The sequence below is a fragment of the Ursus arctos genome, unplaced genomic scaffold (genome assembly GCF_023065955.2).
Source record: "Ursus arctos isolate Adak ecotype North America unplaced genomic scaffold, UrsArc2.0 scaffold_7, whole genome shotgun sequence".
Taxonomy (NCBI): Eukaryota; Metazoa; Chordata; class Mammalia; order Carnivora; family Ursidae; genus Ursus; species Ursus arctos.
This window is the reverse complement of record NW_026623089.1, coordinates 38,862,628-38,875,193: the sequence shown is the minus strand read 5'-3', so window position 1 is coordinate 38,875,193 and position 12,566 is coordinate 38,862,628. Positions and strand designations below refer to the sequence as shown.

Below are 12,566 nucleotides of genomic sequence, written 5' to 3'. Positions count from 1 at the left end.
AAACAAAACAGATGAATATAGGGGAAGGGAAGGAAAAATAAGACGAAAACAGAGAGGGAGGCAAACCGTAAGACACTCTTAACTCTAGGGAACAAACTAAGGGCTGCTGGAGAAGAGAGGCGTGGGGGGATGGGGTAACTGGATGATGGGCATTAAGGACACTTGAAGTAACAAGCAAAGCTGGGTGTTGGATGCATCTGATGAATCACTGAATTCTACCTCTGAAACTAATAATACAGTGTATGTTAATTAAGTTGAATTTAAATTAAAATTAAAAAAAATTTTTTTAACTCTAAGTCATTTTTAATCTAGCAGTTCCAGGAAGGTCGAGCTATAACTTCAGGGATGAAAAGATGTCTGGCATGTAACATTAAATGAAAAAAGCTAGCTGCAAAACAGTAAGGATGAGATAATCCCACCCACGTTAAATCACGCCTATTAAACAAAGCTAGTTCTGTAATAAGGAGACTCCAAAAGACAGTGGTTTAAGCAAGTCAGGAATTTATTTTGCTCTTAAGTAACAGGTGGAAGGAAAGCAGTTCAAGGCTGGCAGGCCAGCTTCTCCAGCCTCAACATACAACTTCTGCAGCTCCCATGTCACCGCTTAAGGTCCCCCCCCCCCCCCCGCCGGAATCTCAGGCAACAAGAGGAGTATACACCAATCCCTTATTTAAGGGCCCAGTCTGGAAGTTCCACTCGCATTAAACTGCCCAGTCATGAGGCCACAATTAACTATAAGGGAGGCGGGGAAGCCAAGTCTTCAGTGGAGAAGCCAGGCGTCTGGGGAAAACTCCAGAGACTCGTCAGTACAGGAAGAAGGGGGAAACACACATGAGAGTAGCAATCTCTGCCACATGTATTTGCAAATCCGTGGAAAACAGCCCGGAAGGGTGAATACACACTAACTATAGTCCTCATCTCTGGAATAGGAGCAAAAACAGTGAGGAGACAATAATTGCCTGAAATTTTTTAAACGGTCATAGTATATTCATGTATGAACTAAGGAAGTTTTAAAACTTCACAAAATTTTAAAATACTTTATTGTAGCTTGATACCAATATAACATATTAAATACGTTAAATCGGTCTACATTGTACAAAGCTTTTAAAGTTCCAAAAAGTAGATTCTATCTAAATGAATAAGTTACTCTCTATTGTTAAAAACATTACACTTAGAGTATCTTCCTCTAAGCCTCTCCACCTGGGAGGCATGATGACAATGTTTATAGATGTCCACACTGAGACATAGGCAGGACAGTGACCTGCCCAAGGTCCCAGCATGCCGGTGACAGAGCTGAGACAAAAACAAGAGTGAGGACCACCCTGCTTATACTGCAGCATAACCTTTGATGGCATTTTCTACGTGATGAGAAGGCTACAACTTCTCTCACTCTTGGGGTATGTGGGTGGCTCAGTTGGTTATGCACCAGCCTTTGGCTCAGGTCATGGTCCCAGGACCATGGGGCCTGCATGGGGCTCCTTGCTCAGTGGGGAGTCTGCTTCTCCCTCTCCCCTGCTCATGCTCTCTCTCTCAAATAAATAAATAAAATCTTTAAAAAAAAACAAACAAAACTTCTCTCAGTAGAGTTCAGATTTCAGAAAGAAAGAGATAATGAACTGCATTCAATCTGAGAATAAGGGGGAAGCAATTTTCTTACAGGCTAATGATTACAAAAATAAAAATAAAAGCAGAACTTCCCAGAAACAAAACAGTCATGAGTTTTGACTCCCTTCTGAGCCAAATCCTCAAGTTTAGGATTTATTGAGCTGTTTAAAAATCCCTTCTATGACTTTTACATGATAGCAGACTGAAGAAAATAAGAAAATCTTCTTCCTCTAATATATAAATCACTCTAAAAACAGAATAAAATGAATAAGCCAGAATTCAAAAAAAAAAAGGAGCAGAAAATCCTGGTGGGAATCATGACTCTACGACATTTCCTGCCTACGGGGAGGGATTCTTTGGCCCGAGCTGTTTAACAAAATCTCCGAACGGAGGGGTAAAACACAAATCCTCCAACCAGAGCTGCATGGTGCCCAGCAGAGGCTCTTCCCAACCCCCAAACCCAAATCCCTTCTCTCTGGGTCACAGGGAAGAACACACAGATATGGGCAGAGCTGCTCACTTGAAACATAAGCGAGATGTAAAGAAACGGCATGGGAAGAAGACAAGCATGATACAGAAGCAGAGAGGAAAAGCAGCATGCCACAGAGAGCAAACAAGAAACAAACTGCACTACGACAGCTCTAGAAGAAATGTAAGCAATGTAATGAATTTAAGAAAACAAGACTTCAGAGCTGAGATGATAAAACAACAAAGAGAGGGAAACGAGAAAATCAAAGCTAAGAAAATAAACTGAGGATCAAAACACCACCATCCCAGAACTATAAATACATCAACAACAGCCAGAAAACAGCTGAACACCGAGTATCGAGAACAGGACAGTCACAGGGAATGCAAAGGACAAAGAGAGGTGAAAACAACTGGACAGAAGATAATACATAAGGAGAACAATGATGCCCAATACAGAGTAATCTGCATCCTTAGAAAAGCAAATAATCAATAAAAGTAAAAAATGCTCAAAGTCATCTCCCAGCACGTAAGCAGAGAGAGCGGGCCGCAATGGTGGTCACGACGCGGTAATCGTGGCGTATCGATAGGCTGTGGTCTGGGGCGATGTGTGTGTGCATATGTGTGTTCATTGTTTTATTTGTACTCACTTTTGGTTCTAAGATTTGCATGTTTTTTTAAGATAATATATTTTATTTTCCTAAAACCAACAGTCCCCATAGGGGGGAAAAGATGCCCTTTGCTTAAAGTTAAGCCAATATAAGCTGAGAACACTACAACCTTCTGCAAGTACAGGTCTCATCATTCATTACCAAGCTATTTCATGCTTTACTAACGAAAACACCTGCTGATTTACAGTACCTTAAAAGGAAGACTGTTTAAAGGCAATTAATATATTCAAAAGACAGTAAGTCTCCTTTTTTATGGGTGTCATATGATAAATTTAAACGTTTAAAAGCTATGCACCAAAAATAAATATGTTATCAGATATTGGTGAACTAATTTATTGAACAGGTCTGACTGAACATAAGACATGTTTTTAGCACCAATAAAAACAGTTCTTGAGATTTCTAGTCTACAAACACCTAACTGAGCAGTAATGTGCTCCCTGACGGCATCTTTTGGGGAAAGGAACAAATGTGATCCAAGGAGTAACTGTCAGGTCCCTGATTTTGTAACATCATTCATAGTGCCAAAATAAAAAAAATCAACCCAAGTATTTTTAAAACTTTTAAGTTTTACAGATGAATTTCTTCTTCCTTGAAGTTTTAAATGATGAGGTAGATATCATTCAAAGTAAACATCAAATGCAGCCAACTTCTGTTGAGGAACATGATTATTAATCATAGGATTAATAATCAGAAATTTCCATCAGGAAATTGAAAGTTTAAAAAGTAATGTTGATCAGCAGAATTCTGGCTTAAGTTTCCAAATTCCTTCACCACTAGAAGTTCTATGAAAAGTGCAAAGATTTCGCAACAGTTCTCGAAAGACACAAGACTGGGAGGCTGATAACTTGGATTCGAACTCCTGCAGTATCTCGCCAGTGCTGGCCTGGCCGTCCACACGGGCCTGAAAAGCCACGAAGTTTCTCATTTCCACCAGCAGGTCATCGTGTTCCGTGGTGGAGGACAGCGGAGCAGACGCCTCTTGGTGCGCAATTTCACTTTCCAGCCGCTCTGGCAGAATCAGGTGGTTCCTAGCTCTCATTTTAGCCAACAGTGAAGACGAAGAGAGGGCCCCCGGTGAAGACTCTGCATCTTCCACTTTTCCACTGAAGTGCTCAGAAGCATTATCCTTTCCATCCTTTCTTGTGACACTGTCCTGAAGAAAGAAGACCCCTGCAGTGAAACACCAGCTTCTAGTTCATGCTCCCACTATATCCCCAAAGGCCCTGAGGAGCCATAAACGAACACCTGAGACCAAGGCAGTGAGGCTGACAGGGAAGAACGAGATAGTGTCGAACAAAAAGGGACAGGGGGCAAGTCAAGCACTGAAATCCACCCACCATTAAAGAACATTTCTGAAAAAACCCATATCCCCCAAACTACACTCTTCACTTCATCACCATTCTGTGTGGTGAGAGAAGGGAGGGGAGGGTGGGGGCAACGAGCCTCCTCTTGGCAGGAAAGCCGGTTCCAGGAGGCGTGGGCTCTGCAGGTTTCTCGCTGTTCTTCCCCCCAAATCCACCCTGATCTAGGCACCGTGGGAAAAGGAACGATCACAGAGCTGCGCTTCCTTCTCTTCACATTTAAATCTTTGGACTCTTTTCCACTTTACGTCTCGTGTGAGTTGCCCTAAAACAGCAACACAAATGTAACACTTTTTCACATTCCTACTGCTAAAAGAGCATAACATGGGAAGTCAGGAAAAGTTCTCTATTCCAAATGTGTTCATATTAATCTAAAATAGGAGTCTGAACTTGGGAGTCTTCAACTTTTATCAGCAACCTAACCTTTGACCAGTAAAGACCAAAGAGAGAGCACTGAATGATAGAGTTTGGTCTAGTCTTTACTCAGTGAAGCACTCAAGGCATCCGGGGGGTTACAGGACAGGAAGAGGTGGGCACGAGGCTCCAGCAGCTAGTAAATTACACACAACAGTCGAGGCAGTTTTCTCAACCTTCATTTTAGAGGGCAGTGCTCTCTGGAGCTGGTACTTCACGTCTGGATGGGGCAGGTTGCAAGGGCAGCAACTCACACATCACCTATCCCCTGTGTTAACTTTCTGAGGGCAAACAGAGATTCTGCCATAGATTTGAGTTTAAAAGACTTTGTCTTTTACAAAGTTGCCTGGTCCTTTTAGCTTCAAATGAAGGTGCTTCATGAAGCAGAGTCCACGACACAAACACTAAGTGTCACGACGCCGGTGTTTCTCCTCACGTCTGAATCAGATTAAGTTTTCATTGCAATTCAATCACTAAGTCTCAGACATGAAAAGCAGCCAGGCTATCATATTACCTGGCATTTCTCCTTTGAAGATGCTGAAGACGGATGCTGCACAGAGAAGTTGGAATTCCTTTTCTGACCAAATCTACTCCTAAACAAGGAAAAGAATCACAGTCGATAAAATGTTTCCTTTGCGACTTAGAGATGAAAATGCCCTTTCAACAACTTCATCTTTTCCAGGAAAAGTTTTCTTCTGCAAGGTTATTCCTCATAGCAATGAGCTCATCCCCTTTGATTTTTCGCTTTACTCGCCTAGGAAATAACTGCTGCATCTCAAGTAAGAACCACTCGATATCTTGTTCAACATACGATGGAAACTTTCCTCAAATTCTTGTTCTAAACGGGTATACCAAATAGCACGGTAGTTACTGACGGCTGAACACCAGCCGATCATGTCATTAAAGTGTAATCGCTATTCTGTATCTCTTATTTTTAACGTCCTCTCTTAACAGATCATGTTAACAAAACAGATCATGTCTCCTTCCCCTGACAGCTCAGCTTTGGAGAGCAGGGGACTATGCAGGGAAGAACATAAGATTATATGTCTTTCCCCAAATCCTGCAAATCTGGCTGACCCAATCCCTGCCTGAGAGATTTTCTACCACGCCTGCCCTGGCTTTATTCCCAGCCTAGACGGTCTGGCCGCCTCACACACATGGTGGAGCAGTCATCTCTTACTTTACTCCTGCTGGTGCACCAGAAATCCCCCGGTGGCCTGTCCAGGTGGGAACACCAGACGCTGCTCCCAGACACCGCTGACGAGAGAGCCTCAGCGCTTTCAGGGCATCCTGGGCGACCCGGTTGGCCTCTGCCTCTACCAGCACATAATCTGGATTGGCTCCATCCATGATGGCATCGTGTTTCATGACACTGTGCACACCGACTAGCAAGAGCAAAGGAAACAGTGACATATTATTCCAGTTTGTACACAATCACATTTTTTCTTCTCTATAGTCTAGTATGTTGTGGGTAGAGAAAAAATAATGAACGCTTTCAGCTATTTGCCAAGGTGACTATCATGACCCAAGAACTTGACAAATGCCGTTGCCACTCACCTTCATCACTACTCTAGAAGGTAGGGACCATTAACTATCCCTGTTTTATAATAATTGAAGCATAATGCCTTTGTCACCACAACTCCAACATCCCTGCTATCTGGAAAATTTTAACACCGTCTATTAATCAATTCTTTATTGAAGGGAAAAATATAAAAATATAAACCAGAATTACAGAATTTTTAAAAAGTAATGATCATGAAAATGCTACTTATCAGAATTTAATGCAGTTATTGGTGGAAAATTCACAGCCTTAAATATTTATATATCAACAGAAATGAAAGAATAAAAACAAACGAATTAAATTTCCAAGTCAAAGAGTCTTATAAAAATTAAGTCTGCCTGGGTAGCGCAGTCTGTTAAGCGTCTGCCTTCGGCTCAGGGTGTGATCCCGGCGTTCTGGGATCGAGTCCCACATCGGGCTCCTCCGCTGGGAGCCTGCTTCTTCCTCTCCCACTCCCCTGCTGTGTTCCCTCTCTCGCTGGCTGTCTGTCACATAAATAAATATTTTTTTTTAAAAATTAAGCCAAAAAAAACCTCACCAAAACAAAACAACAAAAACAAAAGCACAAGGAAGAAAGTAATAAAGATAAAAGAAAAAAAAAGAGGTAGAGAACAACCATAGATCTAATTAATAAATTAAAATGCTGGTTTTTTTTTTTTTTTAAATCACAAAACAGACAAACCACTAGCTTAACCTGACCAAAAAAGGGGTAGAGGAAATATACAAAACTAGAAATGACAAGGGAGAAATTATCTTGAAACAGAAACAAATTTTTACAAAATTATTACAAGAATATTTTCAATGCTTCTGTGCAAATAAAACTTGAAAACTAGACAAAAGAGATCATTTCCTAGGAAAATGACCAGGAACTGTAGAAAAAAATAGGAAGTTACCAATAAACTACCTTACAAAAAAGTATCAGGCCCAGATGTTTCTTTCTGAAATGCCGTACAGAAACCTGGCCTTCCCGCACCGAGAACCACGGCGATCTCTGGTAACTCGGGGCCATCACACTGTGAACACAGTGACCGCCAAGGCCTGAACAAGACAGCACCCCCGGATGACGAAGCCGTGCAGTACTGTCTGTGCTCCCTGGTTCTGAGCAACTGCTGAGTCTGTTTTCCTAAGTTTTCTCCCTTGATGTGAGCCATCAGCCCTCCTACTTCCGGAGTGCATGCCCTGGCCTGCCCCTGCCTGCGCCCCCATGGCTGTTACTTTAATCTCCTGTGGTTGGAAATCAGGTAAATACAGTACGTACAGACACTTCCGATCACCGTTCAGGTAGTACAAACCTACTGAAGCACTGCACCCCTCCTGCGCATGCTTGCAAGTCAAGTACTAGTGCTTCCCAGAGTTTCAAATTCCTCTAGGTCTTCAGAAGAGAGAGGTGAATGCGACTTTCAAAATGTCCATATATTTCAAATCTGAATTTTAGAAGTAAAGACACTTCCAGTTGAGAGCCCACTCTGCCCTGTGAGTCAAGGCTGCCACTATTCCTCTTCTGTTCCTAGCACACCTGTGCCAAATTCAGCAAAAAGATTACCTGACTTTTTGAAAAGCTTTTCCAAGACATAATCATCATTGCTCTGCTCGACAGCCTCGTTCTCATTTTCACTGTCCTGCTTCTGGTACCGCCTTTTCTTCACGAGGTGTGGAATTCGAATGCCTTCAAACTTGGCATCTCTGCGATGTTTGGAGCTCTTCGGCTTCTTCGTCGGCCTCCCATGCTGCTCTAGGGGCTCTTCTTCTGGCGCCCTATGTTTCGTTTTTGACTTGCGCTTAGAAAAATTACTTTCCGTTTGCTTATTCTCCCAAAGAGGCTCTGTTTGAGCCTGGCAGCTTTCTCTTCTGTCGCAAAGACCTTGCTTTTCATTGACGCTTTCCTCACTAGACAGCCCATCCATTCTGCTGATTCTCAGAGAATCTGAACAATCCCCACATCTACTAATCACAGACGACTCTTCTAGTCCAGACACCGTGCTCGCCTCTTCTCCCGGTCCGTCACTGCCAGGTAGATTCCTAGGTGTTTGGGGGGCATCTTTCAAAGGATCGCCTGGATCAGAAGTCACTGCATTTACTTCAGCTCCTGTAGCTGCAGACTTCTCTTCAGATGATGTGGCCTCGTTTGTGGCTGCATTAGAATCAGGGAACTTTTTGCATATTGGAACATTATGGTCTGTTCCACAGGCTGGCGGAAGTTTTCTTTTTAAATGGAGTTTGGGAGCCTGAACTTCTGAGCCAGTTCCTGCAAAGGGGAAAAACAAGCTCAAGTTAAATGACATAATTCTTCTGTACTTTATTATTTTAAGTGAAATTATTTTATGTTAATACCTGCAAAAATAGCACTTGTTTCAGTGCTCTGGGATGCGTCAGGACTGGTCAGAGTGAACAGCTCATAAAGATCGTTGGACTTGAAAAATCGCCTTTGCTTCGGATCTTTTAGCACTCTGTTTGTCAGAAACTGCTTGAAAATTTGTCTAAAAAGATAAAAATTAAACTGGTATAAAACAATGTTTAGCTGTACCTCAAAATCCTAGTTATAAAACAATATGAGAGATACGATAACCATAGCTCAAATGTCTACATCATACCCCAAGCTTTTTGCCTTGGAAAATTACAATTCAGAAAGTACATAAAATATCAGGTGGTCTCCCATGCTTGACAGAATTTAAATTACAAAGAGTATCTTATTATTTATACCCAGTGAGCTTTTTTCAATCTCCAAGGTTCATCACGTCAGGGATCACCTTTCTACATACAATCACGTGACTCACAGTCTCTCTGAGCTGGAAGGAGTCAGCTTCCGGGACTTCTGGACCAAGGGCCCCCTGCCCTGCCCTCCTCAGGACGCTTCTGTGATGGGATTCAGGAAACTCTCTTACATGGCCTTTGCGAAGTTTTCCCTGGGAGCCATCTCCTCCACCTTCCACCTGCTGCTTCACACCCTATGCCGAAGCTCCACACCATCGTCACTCCTGCCCAGGCGCCCCCACCGCCCCGAGGCTAAAGCATGTCTAAGAGGAAGCTCTCCTTCGCAGGACACAGCTCGTCTCCTGCCCTCTCAGAATACGGCCTTGAAGAACACGTATCTATCTGGGAGTGGCCCAGTGCACGGAAAGCAGGGAGCCTCCCTTTAAAAGCTGGGGTGCAGTTCAAGAGTCTTTGGCAGAGGAGGGGGAGAAGGTGGCAGTATCTCCACTCCACTGTTAAAGGGACCCTAACTCCTACTCGTTGTACACAGATGGAAAAAGAAACAGGTGTCCTGGTCAACTTCTCCGTCAGGGGCCTTTAAGCCAAAGACCACCAGGCTACCCACACTGATCACAGCTGCATGGTGTGTGAAAATTCTAGTATGTATTTCAACATTGTCACTTCTTAAAATTTTTCTGAAAAAAAAAGTGGTACACTATAGTAGATACATACACTCCTCTTAAATAACAATTAAGATAAAGTTTATACATAAGCAGTCCTTGATGTTGAATAAGGTGGAAAATTGATCAAGTTCAGACATTTTTTAAAAAATTCCAATAAGCCATCTAAGCTTACTTTAATAAGAAAGAAAAGAATACAAAAATGGAACAACAACCCTCCCCCCACACACACATCCTTTAAGTTACAGGAACTATTGCTCTAAGATAAAAACACTTCTTTAAACCAATACATTTAAGAAATTCCCAGCTCAACCCCGGCGGCGCACTTCTCTATCGCTACACCCTGCACACGCTGCTGCCGGGACAGCAGTCTCTGGTCGCAGAGGCCGCCATCGGTACTGACCGGTGGTAAATCTTTTCTTCAATGGTGCCCGCAGTCAGCAGCCGGTACACCGTCACCTGCTTCTTCTGGCCTATCCTCCATGCGCGCTCCCGGGCCTACGGCAGAGGGATCATTTCAACAAGCGCCCTTCCCGATGACAAGCGCTCACTAAAAGAAACAGAGAGAGCCGCTGCTTCCTCCCCCTGCCAAAGCCAAAATTCTGGCTAATGACACTAAATACACCTCAGGCCCATTAAGGAAGATAAACAGGCAGGTGACAAAGATAGACTGAGCCACCTCTATCTGAAAAACGTGTGTTTGTAACTGCACTCTCTCTCTCTGTCCCCCAGATGTAGCAATGAATGCTACAGATAAAACTGCTGACGACTCTTCCTGTCTGTGAGGCTAGACGGTGTCTTCCTCCAAGCCGAGAACGAGGCAACAACCAAGATGGGAGCTCCATGAGGAAGCTGACAGGGGCAGCAAAGACCCCTCCCAAGGGCCAGCCATTCAACTGTATGTCACTTGCACACTCCTTTACCTGCGTGTCTGTGCTTGGGTTCCAGTCAGGATCATAGATGATGACTCTGTTTGCCCCCGTCAGGTTGACTCCTATGCCACCCACCCGAGTGGTCAGAAGAAACACAAATACGGATGTGTCCTAGAGGAAGACGCACAACATTTAGTCTGTACATTTAAGACTAGCTACAGCTCTTCACCTCTCTCTTTACACATTCTACACATGGAAACTTCTTCCCAATACCAAGGATGGGTGACGTCCTAGAGACCGCTGATCAGTCAAGATGCCATCTCACAGCTCCTGTTTTTAATACCAATTATACAGGCAATCTCTCAGAGTTGGCTTTTCAAGAAGGAACACACATTCTTCATTTACACATATGCACACACATGTACAGAATACAGGAATGCCCAGAGTTAGAAGCGGAAAGTCTCCCTCTACCCACTGCCCATCCCCCATGTAAGCAGGGCTCAGGCGGTGAGGCTGTTCTTCCTTCCTTCCTCTGCACAGAGCAGCACTACTTGGCTTTACTGTTAAATTCACTCATTACCTCGTTGTATCTTGTAATCAGCGGCTGTCTTGAAGCTATTGCAGTGGTACCATCCATCTTGAGGTAAGAATACTTTTGAGCTCTAAGGAATACTTCAAGTATGTCCAACATCTGTTTGGGAGGGGGGTAGGGGATAAGAGTTTAAAAATCAAATACACACCTCCAGTGAGGTCCACATTTGTCTAAACAATCACACCTTCCCCAACAGGCTTAAATTAAAAGGGGCTTCTTGCTTTGAGGCAGATAAATATAACTACTACGAGAGTATTTTCGGTATTTTCCTACTGTTAATTCTTACAGGGCATCTGAGTTCAGACCCAAACTTGCTCACACCCTAGAATCACATGATAAACCTTTTTAAAAACCCAACTTCTGGGCACCAACTCTAGAGAAAGATCCAAGACCCCAAAGAGATTTATAGGCTGCCACCTCAGTATCAGCAGGTGAACTGGCTTTTAGAATCATTATTTTAAGATTATACCCCATTTTCTTAATAACTGGTTGTAAGTTTTAACCAAATTGTTTCTTATATGAGGTCCGTAAACTCACTTGTCTTGACTGAGAAAACAGCAGTACTCGTTGACCCTGCTTGTGCCATATTTTCAACAGGGACTCAACTACTATCATTTTCCCAGAACGTTTCCAGTATCCAAACTGATCTTCTTCTAGTTCACCGTCTGGAATATCTTTAGGATTCTTCGGGCCTCCAGAAAAGAGATCAGGGTGGTTGCAGATTTTTCTTAGGGCTACAAGTCCAGAGAAAATCTATGGTATAAGAGAATTACGCGCATTTGGATTACACCATGTAAAATCACATGCACTTGGGAAGGAAGGGAAGGATGCTGTTCGATATGTAACACAGATTAAAAAGTAATTCTTGGGGCACCTGGGTGGTTCAGTCGGTTGAGCATCCACTCCTGATTTAGGCTCACGTCATGATCTCAGGGTCATGGGAACAAGCCCCACAATGGGCTCTGCACTCAGCACGGAGTCTGCTTGTTCCTCTCCTTCTGCTCCCCCCCCCACCTGCCCGCTCTCTCTCTAAAATAAATTAATATTTTTAAAAATCTTAAAAAAAAAAAAGTAATTCTTCACCAGCTTCTTAGCTTCCTCCCTATTCACAGCATACGAGGAGCTAGAAGAAATCAACCTTCATTCATCATCTTTTCTTGGTAAGTTCTCTAAAAACAAAAACATTCTACTGGACCGAACATCCACTGGTCATAGTTGATTGATGATTTATTTTCTCTCACTAGAAAAAAAGGTGTGTAATTCACAGCATATTAAAAAATGACTCCTCTTTTTTGTGGGAAAAAAATGCCATTCCCACCTGAATTTGGAGAAATCAGGCAGATGACTTAGCAAACGCATTCCACACTACACCAAGTACCCTTGTTAAAGGTTCTGTAGTTTAATATATGAGTCAGAGGCTGAAGCTCCATCTGCTTGTACGCTAGGATATCAGACAACACATCTGCACGGGAAATACACAAACGGGAGAGGTATGGGGGTGGTTCACGCAGCAGAAGGGCACAGGAGACAGGGGTGCCTATCCTCCAGGCCCCAGCAGGAGGGCATCCTTCACAGCTTTCCCAGTGTGACTCAAATCAAGCTCATGAGTACAAAAGCTCAAGGAGACAAAGATAAACCATAAGTTAAGCCAATA

The 12,566-nt window shown here is 43.2% G+C and overlaps 1 protein-coding gene across 6 annotated transcripts in view; it reads right to left on the bottom strand.

Moving 5' to 3' along the window:
* Window positions 1-484: 484 nt before the first annotated feature.
* Window positions 485-12,566, bottom strand: part of ERCC6 (ERCC excision repair 6, chromatin remodeling factor) — a 72,402-nt gene continuing 60,320 nt past the window's right edge. For 3 of the 6 annotated variants that reach the window (XM_026481547.4, XM_026481548.4, XM_026481550.4), the window contains 9 exons: window positions 11,450-11,665; window positions 10,901-11,011; window positions 10,372-10,491; window positions 9,852-9,946; window positions 8,409-8,554; window positions 7,621-8,322; window positions 5,697-5,901; window positions 5,031-5,109; window positions 485-3,894 (listed from right to left, as the gene is read on the bottom strand). In XM_026481547.4, coding sequence (XP_026337332.2) covers window positions 3,475-3,894; window positions 5,031-5,109; window positions 5,697-5,901; window positions 7,621-8,322; window positions 8,409-8,554; window positions 9,852-9,946; window positions 10,372-10,491; window positions 10,901-11,011; window positions 11,450-11,665 — 2,094 coding nt within the window. In that variant the 3' untranslated portion in view covers window positions 485-3,474. Of the gene's footprint in view, window positions 3,895-5,030; window positions 5,110-5,696; window positions 5,902-6,194; window positions 6,563-7,369; window positions 8,323-8,408; window positions 8,555-9,851; window positions 9,947-10,371; window positions 10,492-10,900; window positions 11,012-11,449; window positions 11,666-12,566 lie in introns of those variants that run through there. The other 3 variants (XM_048219008.2, XM_048219009.2, XR_003312077.4) reach the window with 2 other exon arrangements.